At 45.1% G+C, this 27,529-nt stretch overlaps 1 protein-coding gene across 1 annotated transcript in view; it reads right to left on the bottom strand.

Annotated features, from left to right (window-relative positions):
• The window catches only part of BRF1 (BRF1 general transcription factor IIIB subunit), a 627,002-nt gene that overhangs the window by 521,715 nt on the left and 77,758 nt on the right, over window positions 1–27,529 (bottom strand). The window contains exon 3 of the mRNA XM_082242741.1: window positions 15,513–15,686. Coding sequence (XP_082098867.1) covers window positions 15,513–15,686 — 174 coding nt within the window. The remainder of the gene's footprint in view (window positions 1–15,512; window positions 15,687–27,529) is intronic.

Here is a 27,529-nt window from a genome sequence, read left to right as displayed (position 1 = left end):
ATTGGAGAGGCTCCGGTAAAGTCCTGGAGGCGAGCATGGGAGGAGGTGACAAGAGAGCTAGAGAGCAGGAGGTATTGAGAGGAACGAAGAGAGCGATTAGGTTGGTATTTTGAGACTAGGCTAGTGATGTAGTTGGGGGCTAAGCTGTGGATGGCTTTGTAAGATGTTGTTAGTATTTTGAATTTGATTCGTTGGGTGAGCGGAAGCCAGTGGAGGGCTTGACAGAGGAGCGGCGGACACTGAGCTATTGGTAAGGTGGATGAGTCTGGCGGCAGCATTCATGATGGATTGAAGGGGGAATAGCCTGTGTAGAGGTAAGCCATTGAGAAGGGAATTGCAGTAGTCGAGGCGTGAGATGACCAGGGAGTGAACTAGCAGCTTTGTTGTGTCTTTGGTTAGAAAGGGGCATATTTTGGAGATGTTGCAGAGGTTAAGGCGGCCAGGAACACAACTCCTGTATTAGAGGGCCCCAGGGGCACTTTTGGACAGCAGCATTGGTAATCTGGGGGGAGTGGAGTGCTGGATGTACTAACCTATTTAGATACACTAATCCAGGGATTCCCAAACTATGGCCCTGCAGCTGTTGCAGAACTACACATCCTATGAGGCATTGTAAAACTCTGACATTCACATACATGACTAGGCATGATGGGAATTGCAGTTACCTAACAACTGGAGGGCCGTAGTTTGGGAATCCCTGTACTAACAAATTAAAGCTGAACTCCAGCTCACACTTAAGTGAGACTAAAGTCTCACTTTAAGCCAGTTGAAGTCTGCTGTGATGAAACGCGTAAGTGCGTGGGCACGCGGTTACCATAGCAATGGTACGTCTTGTGCGCCTGATGTCACACCGACACCCTGAAGTCCGGTGGTGGTTTCCAAGCCGCGGTCCCGATCAACTAGCGGAGAACGGTGCAGTAACCAGGTAGCCCAGACGTGGATACATTTTTTTGATGAGCTTATTGATTTCAAATTTTGTGAGTGCATTGTATTTGGGTTTTTGGTCTTCATAAACTTGAGTGTTAATACGGATTTACACTATAAGTCCATTATTTATTTGCATGGCATGCGATATTTTGGAGGATTGATCCAGGCATCAGATTGGTGGAGATCAAAAAGGAGTCCTATGGTGCAGATATCTTACCTGGTCTATATATCTTTTTGGCGTAATTCTCCCCATTTGGAGGTACGTGGGCACTTCTTGGGGGGCACGCCGGTGAGGTGGTGGTGCATGCCTATTCAAGGACTCTGTGGATGAACACTGTTTTGGACTATATTGCCTAATGTCTGTTGGACTTTCACTCACAGGATTAATATATATATATAATTTTTTAACACACATGACAAGTAGTGTTATACATGTGATAGCGCTGTTAGTGTATACATATGATTTGATACGTTGAATTAGATGTACGCACCTTGTCTCGTTATTTATTCTTATAACAGCTGCTGTTTAATAGTATTATATTATTTTATTGATTTTATATCAATTTATGGTCTTATTTGTGGTAACACAATTTTAGCTCCTAAGCGCCGAGTGAGTGGGATAATTTGTCATTATCTTTGGTACTGCCATTTTACTTGCTCCTTTGTCTGGATACTAAAGTCTCGGTTTTTCTTAAAAAAAATAACAGACAGGGTATACTTACCTGCTCTGTGAAGTGGTTTTGCACAGAACAGCCTGGGTCCTCCTCTTCTCAGGTCCCTCACCAGCGCTCCTGTCCAGTGCCCCCACAGCAAGCAGCTTGATATGGGGGCACCCGAGCCAAGCCGTAGCTCTGTGTCCCCATTCAGACATGGAGCCACACCCTTTCACTTCTTATTGACTGACTTTGATTGACAGCAGCGGGAGCTAAGGGCACCGCTGCTGTATCTCAGCCAATCAGGAGGGAGAGTCCCATGCGGCCAAGGCACTAATGCAACATCTCTGGATCCAGATGGGCTCAGGTAAATATTAGGAGGGTTGCTGGACACTGAAGGTTTTTTTTATCTTAATGCATACAATGTATCAAGATAAAAGCCCTTCTGCCTTTAGAACACTTTAACGCTGAACTCCATATTTGGATACACTTTACATAGTTCATTTGGGCCAGCTTGGCCCAAAAAACTATGCCCTTCACTAACATGTGAGGCCGTTGAATGTGAGATATAAGCTGTATGTAGCCGGAAAACAGTAGTTATCATGACGACGCTGAGCCATTCAGAGAAAGTGATGTATTCTATCAATGAATACAAAGTTCCCTCTGATTGTCTGAGTCAGAGGTTGTGACATCATCAGCCCACTAATGTAATGATAGAATACATCACTTTCTCTGAAATGCTGAGCACCGCTATAATAGACTCTACTGTGTTCCAGGGATGAGATTGGAAGTCCCGGCTCAAACCCAGAACACAGCGCAGTATGCTGTATGTATCCTCAGATACATACAGTTTATATCTCACATCCAGCAGACTCACATGTTAGTGAGGGACAAAGTTTATTGCAGGCAAAATGGTCCAAATAAACTTTGTAAAGTGTATCCAAAGATGGCGTTCAACTTCAATAAGGAGTTAGAGCAACATTTTCTTTCCTTTTGGGATAAAGGTTTTACATAAATAAAAACAGATTATTGTAAGCACCCCTGTCAGTGATAAATGGTTTGTCTTATCCCTCTAACTGCTACATTTACCAGAGAGCTTGTTCTTTTGACTTACTAGCAAGATCACCAGGTGAAAATAAAGGAAAGAAAGCCTAAAAAAGAAAAGTAATGCAGCCACCACATCAAAGAAGTAAGTTAGCTTTTGGGTTAAATACCGCTTTAAACCAGAAATTTTAGTAACAACCACATCTACCCTTTAATCTAAAAGCAAAATTTAGCCAACATGAATCAGTTTTGTATGGAAAAAGGTGTCAAGTCATACAGCCAATTAGTTTAAAGGATAATGGTACTCTCAAGGAGACTTTTTATAAGGTTGTGGTGATCCCTTGGAATCACTACTAACAGTGGAGGAATCAACACAAGGGACACATCCAAATGACAAGTTATATCCCTTGTACTGATTTTGGCTTTTGATAAAAGCCCTAAATCTCTCTAGCTGCAGTACCTCGGAGAAATTCATCCTCACATTTCTGAAATACTGTTATTCTATAAAACTAGACCTAAACCCAAGAACTAGAAATGTTAATTGTAAGCAAGCAGTGCACTGAATTTTTTAATGTCTTAATTTCCTACTGAAAAATTGCAGTGCACCTCCTGTGCCCCGAGAGTCTCATAGTTGTATACAGAATCTGCAGTGTGATATCATTTAAATTGGTTGTAAAGGCACAAGGTTTTTTACCTTCATGCATGAAGATAAAAAAAATATGTATGCAGCAGCCCCTCAGCCCCTCCTAATACTTATCTGAGCCCCCTCTCAAGCCAGCGATGTCCACAAGAGACTTGCCTCTCCCGGGACTCACTCCTAAATGGCTTTTGGCAGAAGCCGGAGGAGCCAATCAAGAGATGTGAGCCAATCGAGAAATTGAGGAAGTGGAGCTGAGCCACAGGTCCATATGTGAATGGACCACACAGAGCAGTGGGTTTGGAAGCACACCTGCTTGGGTGCCCCCAGAGCAAGCTGCTTGCTGTGGGGGGACACCCAGTGGGAGGGAGGAAGGAGGAGCCAGGAGCACCGGAATGGGAAGAGGAGGATCCGGGCTGCTCTGTGCAAAACCACTACACAGAGCAAGTAAGTATATGTTTGTTATTAAAAAAAAAAAAAAACACTTTAATATTGCTTTAAGCACTGCTACCTCTGTCAGCTAGTCTCACGAGATTTGGAGTGAAAATTGGTGACAACACTACTGTACTGCTCACTGTTCTCAATTATGGAGGGAAAGCTATAACTGAAGACCTGGAGTGCAAGATCTCCCTGCTTCTGCATCCTTTACCTTTCCTGTGCTTTCTGAATATACCCCATCAAATCACCATAAAGAAGCCAGACCCTGCCTCTACCAAGATGGCTGCCTTTAAAGAGAGAGTGCAGAACTAGGCATTGTAAAATCGTTAATGGGGAAAAAGACCAGCAGCAGTGAGCATATAGGCAAGATTGGTGACTGACAGTATTGGCTAAGGCCCAGAAAGGGGCTGAAACACGTCAACCTTGCTGAGTAATGGATTCCCCTTTTTTCTGTTAGTACTATAAATAAAAATTAAATGGATTTCATTCAAAATTGTACCATGTTGCTGGACCTTTATCTTCCTACATATTTGGGCAATATGTGCAGCAGTAGTCCTGGCACTGGCAATTTCCTTTATCCTATCATATGTATCTCTTATTGAGGTTGTAGCATCACTTCTCTTCTATTTGCAGTATTGCCTATAGCTTGCCTGCAATTTTTTTAACACAATTTCTACAACACAGGCCCTAAGTCTTTAAGATGTGTTCACTTCCCCTGATGACTTCTGATGCCGACAGGAGTAGAATACGAGAGCTGCAAACAGTTAAAGTAGCAGTAAGATTTATGTAAGGCAATGGCAAAGAGGTATGTAAATGCATTCCTGGTTAGGGGGCCTCTAATGTAATACATCAAGACAGACTAATTGAGCCTGGGAATTCAGAGAGGAAGACAGCACGATGCAACTGAAAATCACAACATTTCAGTGTGCAATATCTTCAAAATATTCAACATTTCATTACCCTTTAGCATTCCACAGCAACGGTTTTATTTTCATAAAACCATAATTTTGCAGTAAAATGGTGTCATTTCAAGAAGAACAAACAAGAATTCTACTTGCTGTATAGGCATGAACAATGAAACAAATATTATACTTCTAGTTTTGTTTCACTGATCAAATATATTGAACTTTATAGTGTACCTACATTACAAAAATAAACTGAAACCTTTCAACCGCAGACACTAAAATAAATAAATAGACATAAAAAGACTCTTGCAGTGTTATAGCAAGACGTAACTCAGCGCAGCTCCTACACTGCAGGGATCGAACCTTGGGCACCGCCATCTTTGAAGTCCAGTGGGAGACGCTCCCAGCAGGGCTCAGAGGGAGCAGAGCGTCTCCTTCACTCCAGATGTTCTCTGGCTGGAGCTGACAGACTGCCCAGCTTAGTGTACCGTCAGCAGGATTATGCTTCCTGCGGGGGAAGAAAGAAAAAATAAAAAAAGCACAAGGTCTAATATGTTAACTGCTAGTTTGTTCTAATAATTATAAATAATGAGGCTCTCTAAAGTGCCCTAGTCATTTCAAGAGGTTTTAGATTTGTTTGGGACCCCTGTGTGTAATAAAAAGCAAGTACCCTAGCTAGAGATGGGAAGGCTAGGGGAAAAAAAAAAAAATTGGGGAGAAATAGAGTTTTTTTTTTCTGTTTTTTCAAAGTCAATTTTTTTTTTCCAGAAAAAAAAAAAAAAGAAGTATGGAATAGGTTCTTTTACAATGCTACATAGTAGCTCTATGACATGGTATTCAAATTATAGAACATGAAGACCTTAATGAAAGATTTCTGAGACTTTATGTAAAGTCTTAAATTCTTGCAAGTTCTCTTCGCTGAAGATAAGTAAATTCTGGAATACAATTCAAGTAACACTGTACTTCTCAATGCAGTTATAAACAAATGAAAAACAGATCGAAAACCTTGAAAAAAAAAAAAAAATTTGCAAACAGGTAATTTTTCTCCTTCACCGATATGCGCTGAGGCTGCATTGATGGGCACTGATGAGACTACACTGATAAGGGGGGGGGGGGGGCACCGATAGGTGACACTGATAGGCAGCACTGGTGGGTACTGTGGGGACTGCAGTGATAATCAGTGCCCTGATTATCAGTGCTGACGTTCCTTTACCATAAGCTGGTTATCAGCGTGAGGACACAGCTGATCACAAGGTAAAGGGCCACTGTGATTCGCCCTTTACCCTGATCTGTTATCAGGTGAGTGTGAAAGCCTCAGTGATCACAGAGCGCACTGCCCAGGGGTGTTTCAGCTTTAGCGCAGGCAGGAAGCAAGGGGTTAATTGGCAAAGAGGGTAAAGAGGTAAGAGGGTAAATTTGTCTGATAAATTTGTTTAGCTTTTTTAACCTTTAAATTATTCCTATTAATGTTCTCCACCATCACAGCACAATGTACCTGTAGACTATACCTATAGTCTGCTCAGTAAATGTTTTTTTTTTTTTCCCCTCTCCTTAGTCAAATAGTGAGACCAACATCTGCAGTGATGGCACACCTTGGCTACCCAGATGTTTTGGAACTATATTTCCCATGATGCTCAACTACACTGCAGAAACATTTACACAGTGCAGTTTCTGCTGAGAGCAAAGCTGCAATTTTCAAATAGTGCCTGAAAAAATATTCTTTTCCAAATGCTACGAGCATCACGAAGCACATCCTGGCATGCTAAAAGTGCCCTAAAGACATAAAAAATACAATAATGGGGACCACAATGAAAGTGTGAGTAGCTTTTCCCTCCAGAGTTCTGATTCCAGAAACACTCTCTGTTGGTTCAAAAATCTAAATATTACCAAGTGTTTCTTCTCCAGAAGCATCTTCAAGTAGGGAGGTGTTACCAACCACGGCTTCCCAAAAATACACAATCCCTTCATTTATAAAGAAAATTACACCTGGCAATCAGGAAAACATTCAAGATCTTAAAAGGAGCAATATAAGCTTCTGGATCAGCATGGTCAATAACTAAAAATGCATAATTTGCAGGAAGCTTTTACATTATGAGGGAAAGGTGGGGGGGTGGTACCTGTTCTCATGTATAGGTGAAATGTTATGATACAGTCCTTGTTATTCCATTTGTAATAAAAAAAAAAAAAAAACAACATTTTAAAAAAGTTTAGTTTATTTCCTGAATAAGCTATACTTTTATTTCACACAATATTTTTTATACAGCATTTCACTTTCAAAGTGCAACAAAATGACTTTCAGTTCGTAACACTACTCCTCACTGAATTTTTTTTGAAAATTTTAATTTTTTTCCCCCATGGCTTCAAAATTTCCAGAGATGTTACATCTCTAACCCTAGATCCTGGATTTTCTAAGGACTAAAAAGAGCAATTATTTCACTTGCAGAGCAACCCCCTGAAACGTGACATGCAACCACTGCAATAGGTTGTTAATTTGGGGCCTGCGTTAGGTGGGGACCGCATTACACAGAGGGATATTTAGTGCCCCCACATTCCCTAGATTTCTGCAATGAAAAGTATTAATTGAAGACTATCAGAAATTACCTTATTTCAGCAAAAGTATATGTGTGCACTATACTGAGAAATATGCTTACACACAAGATAAATTGAATAAAAAAAACAAAAAAAAAAAAGATATAAAAAAGCACGCACACCTGCAAATTCACAGCTCCGTTACATACATAACAATAGTTTGCAGGAACAGTTAGTGCCGGTTCACACTGATGCGCTTGTACTGCGAATGCGTTGCGTTCTAAAAAGTCTCCAATCGCATGCACTTAAAAAATACATTGCATTCGTGACGGTCGTTCACATCTATGCGTTGCGATCTAGATGCGAATGTGATGCGATGAAAAAAAGGGTCTTGTGCGAGTTTACAGTGCTGCGTTGCGAATTTAGTCTCCATAGACATCAATGTAAATCGCTCTGAACTCGCATGTACAGTTCAGATATGTGCGAATATGTGTATAGTTTGTCCCGACAGCTACACCCCCCTATTTCCTGTCCCGAGCCTGCATGTGACATCCACAAACATCTTCAGCAACAAACATGGCACCCAAACGTGTTGGGATCGACAATGAGGAGCTGATCAGGCTTGTCCGTTCCAGGCCATATATATGGGACAGCCGTACTGCAGAGTACAAAAACAACGCTATGAAGAAAAGAGGGTGGGAAGAAATTTGTGCAAGCCTGTATGAGGACTGGAGTGGATTCACAACTCAAGAGCGCAAAAAGAAAGGTATGTGTATATATTCTCCTATGGGGGGGCCATGTTTTAAATGGGGATCTATGTGGGGGGGCCAAGTTTTAAATGGGGATCTATGGGGGGGGCCAAGTTTTAAATGGGGATCTATGTGGGGGGGGCCATGTTTTAAGGGGATCTATGGGGGGGGCCAAGTTTTAAGGGGATCTTTGGGGGGGGCCAAGTTTTAAATGGGGATCTATGTGGGGGGGCCATGTTTTAAGGGGATCTATGGGGGGGGGCCAAGTTTTAAGGGGATCTTTGGGGGGGCCAAGTTTTAAGGGGATCTTTGGGGGGGGCCAAGTTTTAAGGGGATCTTTGGGGGGAGCAAGTTTTAAATGGGGATCTATGTGGGGGGGCCAAGTTTTAAATGGGGATCTATGTGGGGGGGCCAAGTTTTAAATGGGGATCTATGGGGGGGCCAAGTTTTAAATGGGGATCTATGGGGGGCCCTGTGGAAGACAATGCATGCTCAGTATGTAACCACAGACGAAAAGAAATGCATTACGCAATGTTGAACATTTGAACAATAGTTTATTTATTGAAACAAAGTACAGTAAAAATTAATTAATACTCTTTATTGTATGGAATCAAGCTGCCATGGCACTTGACCAGCAGGACTCATAAAGTAGTCAGTGAAATTCTCCCTGATGTTGGCCCCTCTGTAGTTTCCCCTGGTGTGGATCCACTCTGCGCCTTCCATATCATCCATCAGGGAGTCCTCGAAGAGGTATCCATCTCGCGATCTTACAAAGTTGTGGAGTACACAGGCAGCTTTGACGGCAATTATGGCGTTATCCGTGGTTAGAGTCAGTGGCGTGTGTAGAAAGCGCCACTTATTTGCCAGAATACCAAAACTGCACTCCACAACTCTGCGCGCTCTTGTGAGCCTGTAGTTAAACACTCTCTTTTCAACAGTCAGTGAGCGATTAGCATACGGGCGAAGCAGGTGTTCCGAAAGTGCAAAAGCCTCATCACCAACAAAAACAAATGGGAGGCTTTGCTGAGATGTTCCAGGCAGTGGTCTTTCATGTGGGAGGTCCAGGCTTTTTTCACGCAGCATTTTTCCAAAACTGGAGTGGGAAAAAATACTGGAGTCGGAACTGCTCCCATATGAACCAACATCTATGTAGATGAATGAGTAGTTTGCATCCGCCACTGCCAGCAAAACCAAAGAAAAATATTTTTTGTAATTGAAATATTTGGTGCCGCTACCAACTGGTCTCACAATCCTAATGTGCTTGCCATCTATAGCACCGACACAATTAGGGAAGTTGCAGCGTTGCCAAAAAAGATCAGCTACAGAGATCCACTCCTCTTTGGTTGGTTTTCTCATCACCACATCTCTTAGGACCTCCCAGATGGCAATACAGGTATCACGAACAATTGTGCTCACAGTAGATTTCCCCAATTTGAACTCGTAATGCAGGCTTGCAAAAGAATTACCAGTTCCAAGGTACCTGAAATAAAAAACAGAAAGTTATTATTAGTCATGTTTTTCTCTTACAGAATTACTAATACGAACAAGATGGCGTAGCCTCAAGGATACCCTGCAAAGGTACAAGAGACTGGAACGTGAGGCGAGAAGTGGATCCGGTGCCCCCCCTAAGCGTCCCTATGCCTTTGCCAGATGTCTGGATTTTCTGCTCCCGGTTCTAGAAATGCGGAAGTAAGTTTATTGTCAAATTCTCTTTCACTATTAACCCATCCTTCCTTCCCCCTCCCTCTTCACCCCACCCCCAACCCCCTCACCTTCCAATCCCCACCTATCATTCAAATTATATATTGGAGCGGATGATGAAAAGTTGTTTCATGTTTGTCATTGCAGCACACAAGCAAGTTGGGAGGAGGTGGAGAATGTGCAGGAGGAAGGGGAGGAGGAGGAGCATGCAGCTCAAGTTGATGAGGAAGAAGGCGTCGCATTTGCATGTTCGAATAGTAGTTCAAATATTCCTAATGAGTCACAGAGTTTGGATGAGTCAGGATCCGCTCAAGAACCAGAACAGGAGTTTGAGGAAACTGACGTTTCCACGCCTTCCACCAGGCCTCAAAGTCGAGGCTCTACATCCCACAGGAGGAGAGTCAGCAGGGCAACTGCTGAGGCGGAAGACGAGCAGACAAAGCACTTAGTGGACATTATGTCAGGCATCAGCCAGCAACTAGATGCACATAAATGTCCTCACACACTATTTGCTCATAGCTTGGTGCCTCTTCTCAAAGAGGTCCCGTCTGAAAGGTATTTCGACATGAGAATGGCGGTACAAAACTGCATACATTCGTTCTCTGTACCACGACAGTTACCGCAAGACACTCCATGGTCCCCTCATTTCACACCCAGTCATTCTGCCATTCCAACAAACCCTTATCCGTCAAGTTTTGACCAATATCGGAGCATCCATGAGACCCCTAGATCCCAAATCCCATATCCTATTCCTTCCCCAATTCCCTCTGTAATCCCCCCCCACACTAGAACACCGGATGTCTCCACTTCTTCCCATTTCCCCCCCTCCAGCAGACCACCACCACCACCATCACAATCTAGTGCATTTTCCCCAAAAATACCTCCACCCTATCCACAATATAGGCCCCCAAGTGGACCGTCACATAGACCTCCATCCCCGCTTGTGCCATGGCTATATCCCAACACCGTGGATCATACACCCTCAGGCTCTTCAACACCACTTGATCTGGAGAGTTCACCAAATTTTTTGGATCTATAGTACACTAAGTTGTCTTTTTTGACCTAATTTTTCTGTATTTTGTTCCTTTGTTCTTGTTACATGCAACAAAATAAAAAAAAAAATAAAAACTTTTTTTGAAGTCAACTTTGCCATCATATCTGTCTGCATTCACTGTATTGCTAACTATGGAGAAAAAAAAAACATGACTTTTCACAAAATATATCACACTTACCGTAATGTAACAAGCAATCTTTCAGCAGGCACAACACTGTTCCGGAAGGTGGTGTTCTGACGCTCCAAACGTGAAAAGAGCAGCCCAAGTAATTCGTCAAAACTAAAAAAAAACACAACACACGTAAGTGGCAAGCAAAAGGGGGGCGTGGGGAGCTTCAGGAATGATTCGGGGGTAGATATAGGTGAAAACAGAGAGAGAGGAAAAAGAGAGATGGGGAAAAAAGAGATATAGAGGGAAGCAGCAAAAAGAGAGAAGAAGGAGAGACTCCCTCTCACATACTAACCTATTAACAGACATCCGAGTATAGTTGAAAAACTTCTCTTCATGTTGCCGGAGATCATGATAGAGGACATTGAACTGACCTCTCTCTTCCCTGTTTGAAATTATGGGATGAACCCAATACCTTCGTCTTATCATCATCATCCTCATCCTTCTCCTCCTCCTGTCCTTATTGATCAAGACTGCAGCAGTGGCAGTAGCAACTGCTGCCATGACCAAAGGCAAATGAAACATAGTGGCAATACACCAAAATACAGCACACTCTCCACAACGTAATCTCCAAACAAAACCACAGCTCACACTCCACGGTGTACTCTCCTCATAAAGACCAGGAAGTCCACCGGAAGTTAACACCCATTTCATTTGGATTGGCTGGAGCAAAAATCGCACCTGAGCTAATTAACATGATTATACGCAATGCGATTCGCATTGCAATCGCGCTGTACTATGGAAAAACGCAAGGTAAACTCGCACCGCAAATTCGCATTACAATCGCAAGCGCATCAGTGTGAACCGGCACTTAATGTGAATTCATTCCCGCCTTTCTATTCTGACAATTGTGCCCCAACAAAAATATACAGGTAGAAAAAGGCACAACGTAATTACATGACTGTATAAATAGCCACTCCACAGAGCCAGAGCAGATAATCACATGGACAGATTCCTAGACATTTGATCACATGATCTCTGCTGAAGGGAGGAGTCAGTTTAGACTGACTGATCCTACCCCTTAGTACAGAACATGTGACCACTTGCCTAGGCATTTAGCCACAAGATTAGATGCTGTTGGATTCTGGAACAACATGGTGTACAATTAAGGTAATTCCTTACGTATTAGGACTTTATTGAACTTGGGTGATTGGGTAGCAGGAAAGACATTTTTTGACAACAGTTCACTATTTTTGATAGGCATGTATGGCTGAACTCACATTGCATTCGCAGAAAAATGCTGCAGGAACCTTTTTTCCCCCGCACTGGAATAGGATCGCATGGGTGTTCGCAATTCCGGTCCGAGTTCACAGTTTGCACTGCAATCTACGAACCAATCTGGGGGTGTCATTACCTTTGCATTGACACCTGCAGCGGTTCCCGGAGGGCAATGTGAACTGCCTGCGGGGGAGATGCAAAACGAGAACCCGCACTGGAATCACGCTGGTTCCTGCATCGCAATCGTGTGAACCCAGCCTTAACCAACCAAGTGTCAGAGCTGCACACAGGTGTAGTGTGCATCTGAAGATTGTGCACAATTGGCTGCTGATTGCAGAACAACTCAAGAGTTTTTCCTAACTTATCAAGGCACTCTATAAATTTTTTTGAGGAAAAATACACTTTAATGAATTTTACTGCACAGGAACACAATATATTACCTATTTTTTGGAAGATAAACAAGGTGATGTTACACCAAGTAAATAGATACCCAACCTGTCACTTTAAAATTGCGTCCACCCGTGAAATGGTGGCAAACTACGGTACTTTCAACGCCTTTACAGGTTACCAGTTTAGAGATACACAGGTGGTCTTGGTGCTAGAATTATTGCTCTCACTCTGATGTTCGCAAAAATACCTCACATGTGGTGCGATCACTGTTTACATATGTATGCGGGAGTAACTATAGCGTTCGCATTTGTGCGTAAGTACAGGGGCGCTTTAAATAATTTTTCTTTTTGATTATGTTATACAAACATTTTTTTTTTTTTACACAACCTAATATTTGTTATTTGCAATAATTTTATTGTTGATCATACCTTGTGACAGCATAGGCCATAACAGGTCATTTTTATGGAGAGATCTGGGGTCTATTAGATCCCAAATCTCTCCTCTGGCCTCCAATGCAGCCGATCAGTCATAGACTGGTCTTATCGGCTGCTTTCCTGGCCGCTAATAGCCAGGTAAACAGAGGTGGAACCAGAAGTGATGACATACTTATTGCTTCCGGGGTCACAGAGAAAGAGAACAATGTCAATTCCTCTTCCTCTTTTCCGTGAAAAGGTGGCGGCAGGAGGGGATGCGCCACCTGCAAAAGTGATCAAGCCACTGTTCTGCTGAAAAAAGGGAATCACCGGCTGAAAATTTTCATACCAAGATGATCCCTGTATAACCACTGCAAATTGAGGACGTCCATGGACGTCCTATGGTCGTCCATGGACGTCCACATATGGTCCATGGTTAAGCAGTAAGCTGAGTTCATTGTATGATAATTATGCCTGATAAAACTCCTGATGTGTCTTTCTTAAGCAGACCCATTCGGTATTACTGGGAATCTGCCCTCTCCCTCTAACTGAGATGTATTGTCAGAGGAATTTGTCCCTGTTTGTATGTTATTGTAGATTTTTTTTACCCCCTACTCTGTTATTATCTGTATTGAAATACAACAAAAATGACAGTTCTGGAAAAAATAAATTAAAATGAAACGAATATAGTTTTACATAATGCAGCTGTATTGCCATATGTTGGACACCTTAACATTAGGGTATTTGCACACGGTACTGATGTATGCCCATTAGACATTCCTGGCAGGAAAAACCTGAGGATGGGCTGATTAGTACGTTCACATATGTGAACACGTGTAAAAATGATTCTAGATTTAAAGTGGTTGTAAAGGCACAAGGTATTTTACCTTTATGCATTCTATGCATGAAGGAAAAAACCTGCCCACCAAACCCCCCTATTACTTACCTGTGCCCCCTCTCAATCCAGTGATGTCAACGAGGACCTTGCCTCTCTGGGGACGCACACTCCTGATTGGCTTTTGGCAGCAGCGGGAGCCATTGGCTCTCGCTGCTGTCTATCATAGCCAATGAGCCAATCAGGAGACGGAGGGGCAAGGCCAAAACACGGCTCTATGTGTGAATGGACACACAGAGCCATGGGAGGCACGTCTGCTTGGGTGCCACAAGAGCAAGCAGTTTGCTGTGGGGGCACCCAGCAGGGGGGGAGGAGCAAACAGCACCAGCGTGGGACCCAAGAAGAGGAGGATCTGGGCTGCTCTGTGCGAAACCACTGCACAGAGCAAGTATAACATGTTTGTTATTAAAGGTCCTTAACACGGTCCACATTCCGTTGCGGACCGTGCTCTGCTCAGCGGGGATCGATCCGCCGATCCCCGCTGAGCCGGCGGATGACAGCTCCGTCTCTGCACTGTGTGCGGAGAGGGAGGTGTCAGAGCCCTGTTGCTCTCCATGGGTAATCGGATGAGAGCGGACCGCCTGTCCGCTCTCATCTGATCCGATCCCCTGCACGGATTGGAAAATAGGGTTTACATCTGTCCCGATTTCACGGACAGGATCGGATGCGGATAGCAGTGGGTGTCAGCGGAGGTGTCTCCGCTGACATCCGCTGCCCCATAGGGATGCATGAAGGATCCGATCAGATCCGCCTTAAAAACTGACAGGCGGATCTGATCGGACCGCCCGTGTGAAAGGACCCTTATTTTGATCAAGGGAGTGAGGGCTTTGCATGTCTAGAAAAGAATATATCTGTATGTTATTTTTACTGATCTCTACACATTGCATGTTTATGTACCTGTGTGTGTATAGGCACATTGAAAACAATGGTCTGCATGGACATCAGTACAAAAAAAAAAAACGCCTGTATACCTGTAGCGCACTGTGTTTTTAGGTAGCAATGTGCAAGAGGCCTTAGAGGTGATTTTTTACAAAGCAAATACACATTTTTCACATTCCTACCAATATTTGCTTTTTGTTTTGTTCTACGTTGAGTAGAATTGTATTTTAAAAATGTCTCTTTGGGATGAATAAAGAATTCTAAATCAGAATAATATTTCAACGCTTCTCTTCTCCCTCATTCAGCCAACATGACCCCAGTGCTGAGGGAGAGGGACAAAACTCCTTATCAACCTATGACATCATTGGTTGTTAGAATGCCAGCAGGTGGCCCGCACGGTGCCCAAGGTTGTAATGCTTCATAATCAAAACCTGAGTCTTTATGTAACAAAAAAAGGCAGGCTTGATCCAAATGCCAGCTTGCTGACAATTATTCTGCAATTTGAGGCAATTTTCAGGCATTTTACCAAGGCACCCCTGAGGAACCCAGAAGGCACCCTGATTGAAAGCCCCTTATGCAACAATATTTCATGAGATAAATAAGATTCCTGGCAGCACACAGCAGAATTAAAATAGCTGCCTCCTACATCTCTAACTACAATCATCTCAAGAGATTTTTTTTCCAGCGTAAGAAAAAAAACAAACATTTTATAAATATCGCACTCATAACAGGTGCAATAAGTGGTTTTACAGGTTGGATTAAATTGTCTTAACTCTGACAAATAACACAAAGACGCAGCCCACAAGAAGGAAGACTCTAGACATAAACATCTATTTTTATCACACTCACAGAAAATCAAATGAAATGAACCTGAAACGCCATGTCTGAATGATTGTCTTAGGAAAGGATACGTGGAGTTCCTTCTGTCCTACACACCAAGTAAAGACAAGCAGCTATAACGTGGGTCATCTTCCTACCGCGAGTCAGGTGCTTGCTGACGGCCATTTTGAAGAAATTGAAGGCAGTGTCCAGACAGTGCTTGTTGAGTTGCAGCTGTACCCCTAAATTGTGGATCTGTCTCTTTCCTATAAGAGAAAAACGGTGATAAGGTCACTCTACATGATTTCTGCACTGGTCTTAAACATGGTCACTCATTCAGACAGTCAAAAGGCCTAATTCACAAAGATAACACACCAGGCTAGAGATACCTATTTTCCGAAAAGTGACAGATATTATGAGGGAACTCCAATGAGATTAAAAATTTCTTGGTGTTCCACTTGAATCCACTATGCTTATTCCTGGTCCTGTTAACTGTTGGTGGTCCACCGTTCCTAGACATTCCTATGAGATACGTACTGTCTAGTCTAGAGACGTGACCCTTTCTTCATCTTGGTACCACGCATGGTTATTGATACTGAAACTCAACACAAAGAAAAAAGATGGGATAATCATTCTATGAGCGTAGGGATTACCTGCACATCTCTCAGCAATACAGTGCCTTTGTCTTTCTTATTGTCTTTGTATAAGAGGTCCTACATTGCTGTTTTGTATAGTTATCCCTGTTTAATCAGTATTTTTGCTGTGAAAAATTAATAAATGATATTGCAAAACCAATCTTGTGTTAAAGCTTTGTGAATAGAGCCTAATGTGCCTTAAAAAATGACAATTTTTTTTTCAATGTAAAACATTACAGTTTTTAAGCCCCATGTACACGGTGCCTTTAGCCCCAGTGGATGAGGCTCAGGTGCAGGCAGAAGTCAGAGGTGCACCATCCTACCGCACTGCCAGCAGCCTGTCAAACTCTTCAAAAGGCGGACAGTTTCTGCTGCTGGATGGCACACCTGGGCTCTCTGCCCAAGCCTAATCATCGGAGCCCCATGCACCGGGGCTAAATGCCCAGTGTGCGTGGGGCCTTTACTGTTGTCAAACACTTGTCTTTGGACTCTAAGGGCTTGTCCACACATGCTTAAAATACTGACGCTTATCAAACACACACATAGCATTAATGCGCATTAATAGGTGCGGTTGATAAGCGTTTAATGACCATCATAAACCCTTATACATGTTTGCAGCGCGTTAAAACTGAACTACAAACACCTATTAACTTTAATGTACTATAGACTTGAATAGAAGGAGTCTAAGTTCTTTAACTCCTTTCAAACTCGACATAAGGCTTCAATTTTGAAGTGAATCGACACTAACCCTATAGGTTTTGATAATGTGAACGTTTTGATAATGTGAACAGCACTGTGTCCCGTCCATAGAATCATTTGCATAGGCGTTTGAGGGGAATTAAAAAAGCCCCTCAAACACCTGCGTTCAATGCCAGTGTTAACTATTCCTAAAAAGGGCCAGTTTATCTCTGATAGTTTAGTTTAGAACGGATCCACATCATACAGGTGCATCTCCAAAAATTTTAATATCATCAAAAAGTTAATTATTTTTAAGCAATTCAATGAAAAAAGTGAAAAACATATATAGATTCATTACACGCAGAGTAATATATTTCAAGCATTTCTTTATTTTAATATTGAGGATTATGGCTTACAACTAGTAAAAACCCAATATTAAGTATCTCAGAAAATTTGATTACATAATACCAATACCAAAAAAAAAAAGGCCTTTTAATACAAAAATGTTGGTTTACTGAAAAGTAAGTCCATGTACAGTATAGTAATAGGTGGGGGGTACTGCGCTTCTGGGTGGATAAACAATGATAAATAAATAATTGAATAAAGTAAATAAATTATATCTGGTGTGTGTGTCTGTCACAATAAATATAGAAGGGAACTAAACCATATACGATAAATCCATATTCATAATAAACAAATTTTAAAATATTGATGCAATCCTCTAAAAAACCACTTCATGTGCTAATGATGCTCTAGTGACAAAAAAAGTGCTCAGGTGCATATATATAAATCAAAGTGTCCTCTGTGCTTCACAAACAATATATAACGGTCTGGGTGAAATAAAGTCCAAAAAATTAGGGGTAAGTGTTCAGGTGGGTAAAATATGTCCTCAGGTGCTACTCCTTCACCAAACACCGTGCTAAAAGGTAGTGGGGTGCTTCTCCTTATCCCCTCTAGGTGTTCAAGCCGCTCACCTTAAAGACTAAGGGTAAAAGCCTTATCAATAATCCAGGGGGGCTCCTCTCCAATCTTATACCATGCTCCACTGGGGTCAGAAGTCTGGGGCTGCTGCGGGTGGCTTGGCTCCCTCTCCCTCTCCAGATTCCCCACGGTCACAATGGATATTTGTTGAGTAAACCCCTGAAGAAGCCACGTGACGCGGAAGTGGCGTAACGCGTAGGGACGTTCGGACCGGAAGTGACGCACATTGCGGAAGTGAGGACTGCGATCCCACTCCGATGCTATCCTTTTGCGCTTTGTTTACTCAACAAATATCCATTGTGACCATGGGGAATCTGGAGAGGGAGAGGGAGCCAAGCCACCCGCAGCAGCCCCAGACTTCTGACCCCAGTGGAGCACGGTATAAGATTGGAGAGGAGCCCCCCTGGATTATTGATAAGGCTTTTACCCTTAGTCTTTAATGTGAGCGGCTTGAACACCTAGAGGGGATAAGGAGAAGCACCCCACTACCTTTTAGCACGGTGTTTGGTGAAGGAGTAGCACCTGAGGACATATTTTACCCACCTGAACACTTACCCCTAATTTTTTGGATTTAATTTTACCCAGACCGTTATATATTGTTTGTGAAGCACAGAGGACACTTTGATTTATATATATGCACCTGAGCACTTTTGTCACTAGAGCATCATTAGCACATGAAGTGGTTTTTTAGAGGATTGCATCAATATTTTAAAATTTGTTTATTATGAATATGGATTTATCGTATATGGTTTAGTTCCCTTCTATATTTATTGTGACAGACACACACACCAGATATAATTTATTTACTTTATTCAATTATTTTATTTATTTATTTATCATTGTTTATCCACCCAGAAGCGCAGTACCCCCCACCTATTTATATATCTGACACTGTTTGGTTATCAGTTCCGGTACTAGCAGCATCTGGGATCTCCTTTTCACCCCTTTTAAAATCGCTCCTTTAAGACAGCGCAGGACTCACCACACCATTCCCTCCATGTACAGTATAGTATGCACTCAATACTTGGTCGGGGCTCCTTTTGCATGAATTACGGCATCAATGCTGCGTGGGATGGAGGCGATTAGCCTGTGGCACTGCTGAGGTGTTATGGAAGCCCAGGTTTCTTTTTTTTTTTTTTAAAACAGTGAGGTTTATTGAAACTTTTGGTACAATACAAAAATAAACCGTGCATTGAAACTGCGATCAGATTCATAACACATTGGGGTACAAAAATACAAATATACACAGTGATTAACACTTAGAAACAGAACAGACATAGTAAAAATAAGGCAGTAGTCAGTGACTCTCTGTCGGCCCAACACTCAAACAGACAATATTGGTTTAACAGGGGCGGTCAGCATAAAGTAGTTACCCTCTGCACTACTGAGCCGTATCAGGGCACTGCACCCATTTGTCCCAAATCTTGTTGAACTTCTGAGGGCACCCCCTATGTTTATATAAAAGTTTATGAAATGGGATGACACTATTAATTTCCTTAATCCACAATCCTAGAGTAGGAGGAGTAGGTCTCATCCACCTCCTGGCTATCAATTTACATGCTATAAACAAAGTTTCCTGAAGAAATATGACAGTGGATTTGGGCATCTCTCCATCCGGATAGACCCCCAGGAGACACTCCTTAGGGGAGAGTTGTAGAGGAGACCCCATCTTGTCATGCAGAAATGTGACTACTTGTTGCCATAGAGTCTGTAATTGGGGACAGCTCCACAATAGATGAAAGAAGGAAGCATCAGGGTCTCCGCACATAGGACAAGAGGGGACCAAGTCAGGGTGATATTTGGACAGTCTAAGTGGGGTGAGATAAGCCTGGTGTATTATAAAGGTCTGGGTTAGGCGATCCGACAGTTTTGGCGACACTCTGCGGCACGTCTCCAGGGCATCCTCCCATTCCTCATCCTCCATGGCCCCCACACTGCGCTCCCAGCGGGTCTTAAGTGCAAAAGCCAAAGTGGTCGAGGAAGGTGTGTGAAGTTCAGAGTAGAACATGGAAATGAGGTGACTGGGTTCTGTACTTTTAACAATCTCAAGGGTGGTAACCGATTCTATCTCAGGAGGGCCGTCAGGGAATTGAGATCTATAGGCATGGGAGAGCTGTAAGTATCTGTAGTGCATGGGGCCCTGGAGCGCAAACTGGTCTTGCAAGGTCTCGTAAGACCGTAGACCAGTGGTCGTGGAGATATGGCTAAGGAGAAGAATACCCCTCCCGCTCCATACCGACAGGTCAGGGATGGAGAGGAACTCACCCAATGTACTATTATGCCACAGAGGGGTGAATGTGTGGAATGGAGGGCACCGAAGCCTGGACGCTACCAGCTCCCAGATCCGACAATAGTGGTATAGAAGAGATCTGGGGCACAGGGGCTCCGGCGAGCCCCTGACGCCCCTAAGGATAACTAGGAGGGGGTCCCCGAGGGGATGAGCCCACCCAGGGCAGAGCAGAGTCAAGAAGCGTTCTCTATCCGTTTTATCTATGTGAAAGAACTGGGACAACTGAGCTGCCAGATAGTATAGATTAAAATCCGGCAGGGCCAATCCCCCTAGATTTGTAGGATTCTTGAGTTTGCGCCAGGAGATCTTGTGCCGGTTAGCACCCCAAACAAAGGTCTTGAGGAGTGATTCCATCTGCTTAAACAGCCTGAGTGGCAGGTAAGTAGGAGAGTGCCATACAACATAGAGAATTTTGGGAAGGAGAATCATTTTAATTAAATTGACTCTACCCATCACTCCCAGAGGTAATTTGGACCATACTTGAATTTTAGCCTTAAGCAGAGGGAACAAGGGTTGAACGTTATCCGGGACATAATCTGCTGAGTTAGCTGTCACTTGAATCCCTAAGTATTTAATGCGAGATACACATTGTAAGGCCGGGTTTGCGGGGGCGATCGCCTGCGGGCTCTCGTCAAGCGGGAGAATTTGTGACTTATCCCAGTTTATCTGAAAACCGGAGAATCGTCCGTACCGTTCAATTAAAGAAAGGGCCGTGAGTAGGGATTCTCGAGAGTCTTCCAAATATAACAAAGTGTCATCCGCATACATGCTGATCTTCTCCTCCAGCGGTCCCTTACGTAGGCCACGAATCCCGGGATGTGCTCTAATGGCCATCGCCAGGGGTTCCGCGGCCAGGGCATACAGCAGGGGGGAGAGGGGGCACCCCTGTCGAGTGCCACGGGATAAAGGGAAGGCGGTCGACTGCCAGCCGTTTGCCAGGACCCTAGCTACCGGGGCGCTATATAGAAGTTCGACCCACTTAATAAAATTAGGTCCAAAGCCGTATCGGTCTAGGCAGGTCCATAGAAATGGCCACTCTACCGAGTCGAATGCTTTAGCCGTGTCCAATGAGACCACCACCCTGCCACCCATTCCGTCGTGCTGTGCCTGGAGATTCATGAATAACCGGCGAAGGTTAAATGAGGTGTTCCTCCCAGGCATGAACCCGGCCTGGTCCGAGTGTATGAGTGAAAGGATCACCTTGTTAAGACGGAGGGATAAAATTTTCGCAAGGATTTTAGTGTCTACTGGGAGCAAAGAGATGGGACGGTAAGACTCTGGGGCATGTACGTCCTTGCCCGGCTTGGGGATGAGCACAATTAGCGCCTCCCGCATAGAAGGGGGTAGGGTTGCATCTTTGAATAGTGATTGAAACAAAGCCAATAATTTAGGAGAAAGGAGTTCCGAATATTGGGAGAAGAATTCAATCGGGAGGCCGTCTAGGCCGGGGGCCTTAGATCTAGGGAACTTGGACACGGCTGCTGCAATCTCCTCCACAGAGATGGGTGCCTCGAGGGTCGCCAACTGGTCGGGTGTCAAAGTGGGAAAGTCAATAGAGTCCAGAAAGTCATGCATGTCAGTGCAGTCAGCGGGGGCCCTAGAGGTGTAAAGTGTACCAAAAAATGATCGGAAACACTGTGTCACCGCAGCAGGATCAGTGATCTCATTACCCAGGTCATCCTTTAAAGTAATAACTACCGGGGGCCTATCCTCACAATGGACTAAATATGCGAGGAGTTTCCCCGCCCGCTCTCCATGTGCAAACAGATTCTGCTTCTGAAAAAACATCTTAGATTTCGCCTTCTCATATTCAAGTTGGGAAAGGACTTTAGAGGTCAATTTATACTGGGATTCATGTGTCGGAGTCGGGTCCGCCATAAAGGCCTGTTCAGCTTCAATTAGATTTGTCGTTGCCCTGGAGATCTCCTCAGCAGCCCGCGCTCTAACAGCTTTGATTTTGGAAATCATAGTGGATCTGGCGAACAGTTTAAATGCCTCCCACACTGCAGCCGGGGAGGCAGTGCCCTCATTATCAGAGAAGAATTGTGTCCAGGTCCCCTCAATGTCGTTCCCATCAGACACCAAAGGGAGCCAGGCGGGATTCAGGCGCCAGGCCGGGGGAGGTCTATTGCAGGGCAAGGACAACAGTATCCAATAAGGGCAGTGATCAGACAGAGTCCGTGGGGCGAAGCCTGCCGCCAGTAACCTGGAGAGCAGGGTTCGAGACAGCAATATCAGATCAATGCGTGACATAGAATGGTGTGCAGCCGAGAAACAGGAGTACGCGCGCTGAGCGGGGTATTTACTGCGCCAAGAGTTGGCCAAACCAAAGCTCTCCAACAATCGGGAGAACCTGGTCGGGGACGACCCCGGCGGCGCCTGGGAGGCGCCACCGGATCTATCCAGACCCGAGTCCATCACATTGTTAAAGTCACCCAGCCAGATCACTGGGGCCCCCGGGCATTGTGCCATAAACGCCAGTCCCTCCATAATAATCACAGCAGAGTAAGGGGGGGGCACATAGAAAGCCATCAGCAGCATCAATTCCCCATAGACTGACGTTTTGAGAAAGACATATCTACCCATTGGGTCGACCTGAGATCCTAGGAGCTGGAAATGTACCGATTTGGCCACCAGAAGCGCCACACCCCTGGAGTGCGAGCTATAAGCAGAGTGCTGCACCCAGCCAACCCAGGGCCGTTTGAGAGACTGTTGTACGCGTCCCTCCAAATGTGTCTCCACCAGAACTATAATATCAGCCCGTACACGGCGTAAAACATTAAAGACAGCCGTCCGTTTAATCTTATCGCGCATACCCCTGACATTCCACGTCAACAATTTCAATGCGGCCATGGCAGGGGTAATACGGAGCGTGGAGCGGAGGCTCCCAGGATCTCAGGCAATAAGGCCACAGAACTAACAAGTCCACGGTCATACACTAGCAGTAATAAACGGCAGCAAAAGAGCAGATAGTTATTACTTGAGGTCAATGTGCATAGAACAGTAACAGTATAGAGATTGTACCAAATATAAACTGTAAACAATGGTAATACCCCAATCCCCCCTCCCTGCCCTGCACCAACCCCAACTTGTGCGGGCATGTTCCCAAACAAGTGCCTCAACCAGAACAGGCCCACATGCGACTGGTAAAGAGCAAGATCAGGAGGCCAGGGACCCCCAGGGTAGTCAGCAAAAATACAGCAAAATACAATTAGGACAAGCAAGGGGGCCCGGGGGCCCAGGTCCAGCAGAAGTCGCAGGGGACAACAGGGGAGTTGGGCACAAACACACGCCTTAGCGGGTGTAGGGGGCGAAAACCAACAGGTGTATCGCTGGGTAGCAAAGCCTATGGGCAGGTGGAAATCCATAGGAAGAGAACAGGAAAATCAGTTCCATCTGTGGAGCTAGGGCGCTCCGCCGGTCAAACACAGGAGCAGTAGTGCAGGGAAATGAGGGGGGAGGGGGGGGGAAGGGGGATGTAAAGTCTTGAGTTCCGCAGGATCTACAAAACCCCCCCCCCCCCCCACCTCTGCAGCAGCTTAAGGTATAGGCAATCAGGGAGAAAGTATCATGAAGTCGCCAGGGCAAGGTGGTCAGGCTCTAGCTTCCAGTCCTTCTAACCAGGAGATGGCGGCTTCCGGATCCTCAAAGAAATGGGATCGGTCCTCACCCTCCACTCTAAGACGGGCCGGATACAACATAGAGTATTTGATATTCTTGATACGCAGCCTGCGTTTGACCTCCAAAAAGCTCTTGCGGCGCCTCTGGACCTCAGCAGAGAAGTCGGGAAAAATCGCTATTTTGTGATTTCCAAATGGAATGTTCCCCTTAACTCTGGCCAGGCGTAATATGGCATCTCTGTCCCGATAGTTCAGGAATTTAGCGATGAACGTGCGGGGGGGTGCACCCTGAGGGGGGGGGACGCCCTGAGAGGCGATGTGCACGTTCCACAACAAAAGTGGGCGAAAAGGATTCTCTGCCATATGTCTGAGTGAGCAATTGTTCCAAATAGGATGAGGGGTCTGCACCTTCAGAGCCCTCCGGGAGGCCAATGAACCGCAGGTTACAGCAGCGCAGCCTATTCTCCATGTCATCTTGTTTTTGGAGGATAAGGTGTACTTGTTGCTGCAGCCTGTCTGAGGAGCTTTGCAATGGGGGGAGGGAGTCTTCCACCTCGCTAATTCTGTGTTCAGCCTCACCAACTCTGTCCCTTAGCTTCTGCATATCCTGACGCATCAAAGATATATCTACCTTCACCTCCTCGATTTTAGTTGTCAGCATGGTCTGGCAAGTGGCAATCGCTTCCAAAACCTTGGATGTAGCAGGGCTCTCAGGCTCCTCCACCACAAGCGACGGGCCGGCGCCATCTTGGATCGGGGCCTCCTTCTCCAGCCTCCGGAATGCAGCCAGTTTTGCCGCAGCTTCAGAGCCTTTCTTCGGCGGAGACATGCGGAGGACAGTGCCGCGGGTGTGCGGGAGGTGAAGGGAGGATTATCGTGCCCGGAGGGCTGCAGGATTAGCGGTAAAGGATATCGGTCCGGCGGAGCTCCTCTCACACACGTCCTCTCACATGCTGCGCCAGGCCACGCCCCGAAGCCCAGGTTTCTTTGAAAGTGGCCTACAGCTCATCTGCATTGTTGGATCTGGGGTCTCTTATCTTCCTCTTGATAATAGCCGACAGATTCTCTATGGTGTTTTGGTCAGGTGAGTTTGCTGGCCAATCAAGCACAGCGATACCATGATCATTAAACCAGGTATTGGTACTTTTGGCAGTGTGGGCAGGTGCCAAGCCCTGGTGGAAAATGAAATCGGCATCTCCATAAAGCTGGTCAGCAGAGAGAAGCATGAAGTGCTCTACATTTTCCTGGTAGAGGGCTGCGCTGACTTTGGACTTGGTAAAAATACAGTGGATCAACACCAGCAGAGGACATGGCTCTCCACAGTCAGGGATGATTTGGGAACTTCACACTGGACCTCATGCAACTTGGATTCTGTGCCTCTCCACTCTTCCTCCAGACTCGGGGACCTTGATTTCCAAATGAAAAGCAAAATCTACTTTCATCCGCAAAGAGGACTTTGGACCACTGAGCAAGATTTCAGTCCTTTTACTCCTTAGCTCAGTTAAAACGCTTCTGACATGGTCTCTGGTTAAGAAGTGGCTTGACACAAGGAATGCGACAGTGGTTGTCCATGTCCTGGATAGGTCTGTGTGTGGTGGCTCTTGAAGCACTGACACCAGCCATAGTCCACTCCTTGTGAATCTCGCCCAAATTCTTGAATGCCCTTTGCGACACAATCCTCCCAAGGCTGCGATTATCCCTGTTGTATATGTACCTTTTTCTACCACGTTTTCCTTACTCGTGGGTAATGAATCTATATAATATACGAGTTTCATTTTTTAAATTGAATTACTAAAATAAATAAACTTTTTGAGTATAATTGGATTTTTGAATTACGGTAAAATCCATTTCTCTGATGTTCACTGACAGACACAGCTCCTGATCTTATTAACCATTGAGTTATACTGCCCCCTACAGGAGTAGGACACTAAGCAGGAAAAAAAAAGTCTTGCTACGCCTATGGGCAGTCCCAGGGGGGTATGCTTCCTCTCTCTGCTATAGGTACTCACTTTTGTTACAAGCATTGTCAGAAGAATTACAACTCCAACGAGGGGTGGGTGCTGTGTCCTTCAATGAACATCAGAGAAAAGAATTTTACAGTAAGTCAAAAATCCCATTTTCTCTTTCGTTTATTGACAGACACAGCTCCTGATCTTCATAATCATTGGGATGTCCCAAAGCAGTATTGACCATGAGGGGTGGGAACAGCGAAAAATAAATTCCCAAGGCTAACTATAGCCAACCAGGTAAACAGGAGCTCAACCAAAACAACTGGAGCTCACATGAAAACCCCCCCCCCCCCCAAACAGGACCAACCAAGTCCTCTAAACAGCAGCCCGCAAAACTTTGTGGCCAAAGGAAGCATCCGCAGGTGCCAACACATCAACTTTATAGAACTTTGTGAAAGTGTGCACCGAAAGACCAGGTGACTGCCTTGATTGACATAAGCCACGGCCATGGCACTGTCCAATTGAATGCGCACTGGACATCCCTGAAGACCACCCGTCCAATGTTCCAGGCACAGTCTGATCGCTCAGAGTACCAACACATTTAATCGGCAGCCTGGATTCTTCCAGTGTCCAGACCTCCTGAGCAGAAATTTTGCACAGGACGCCTCCCTAGCCGGACAGGTTGGCATCCATGGTGACCACTGTCCAATACAAGGGGAGGAAAGATTTGCCCAGCCGATGCGCAGAAGAACAAAGCTACCATATCAGGGACTCTTTCATTCCGCGGCTCAGCCGGACTTGATTGCCCAGGGACTGCGGATTCTTGTCCCATTTGGCCAGAATCTCCCTTGCAGGGACCTCATATGGAAATGTGCAAACGGAACCGCCTCAAAAAGGTAGACACCATCAGGCCCAGCACCCGCATGCAAGTCCGGAGGGATTACCATCTGCTGGACAGCAGGAAACTAATTACAGCCTGCAGTTTCTGGAGTTTGTCCAGAGAAAGGAGCACTTTGGATAAGGCTGAGTCCAAAGTCAGACCCAGATAGTCGAGCTTTGTGGATGGAACCAGAGCAGACTTCTGAAAATTCAGAATCCAGTCGAACACCCTCAAGCTCGTATGGCGATTTCCTAGTTTTCCACCAGAGCAGTAGGAGACTCGGTTTGCATAAAGAGGTCGTCCAAGTAGCCCAGTACCGCAACCCCCCATTGGCATAACAATGCTAGCACCGGGGCCAACACTTTCGTGAAGACCTGAGGAACAGAAGCGAGACCAAAGTAATGCCACAAACTGATAATGTTCCTCTCCCACGGCAAAGCGGAGGAAGCACTGGAGACCGAAACATATTGGAATGTGAAGGCAAGCGTCCTTGATGTCGATGGAGGCAAGAAAAATCCCCCGATGCAGGGAAGCCACCACCATGCGAATGGACTCCATTCTGAACTTCTGCACCCGCACAAAGCAGTTCAGCACCTTGAGGTCCAGAATTGGACGCACCTTGCCTTCCTTCGTGGGGACTATAAACACGTTAACTAAAACCCCCTACTAAAAACTAAAAGTCAGAATCGGGCCCATCATCCTTTAAAGTATAAAAGGTCTTGCACCGCCCCAAAAAGAGCCTGAAAGCGTACCGCAGACAGTTGCACGTTGGAAGGAAGAACCTTACCAGAGGGTAAGAACGGAACTCGATCTTGTAGTCGGACCAAATGACCTCAAGGACCCACGTGACTTGTACCAGGGGAGTCCAGGGGTCTGGGAACCAACAAAGACATCCCCCTCCCCCCCACCCCAGATACAGGTGAGGGCGCACCTTCATGCTGAAGAAGCTTTGTCCGCGGGTCTGGAGAAGCTCGCCTTTGGCTTGCCAGACCAAGTTTCTCTTGGATCCTCCAGAGGAGGCCCCGAACGGCTCTGATCCCTTGGCAGTCGACCCTGAGGGACAAAAACCTTCTTAC

Source organism: Pelophylax lessonae, assembly GCF_965119305.1.
Source record: "Pelophylax lessonae genome assembly, chromosome: 13".
In the NCBI taxonomy this organism is placed as follows: Eukaryota; Metazoa; Chordata; class Amphibia; order Anura; family Ranidae; genus Pelophylax; species Pelophylax lessonae.
The sequence above is the reverse complement of the archived record's forward strand: the minus strand, read 5'-3'. Positions and strand labels throughout refer to the sequence as shown.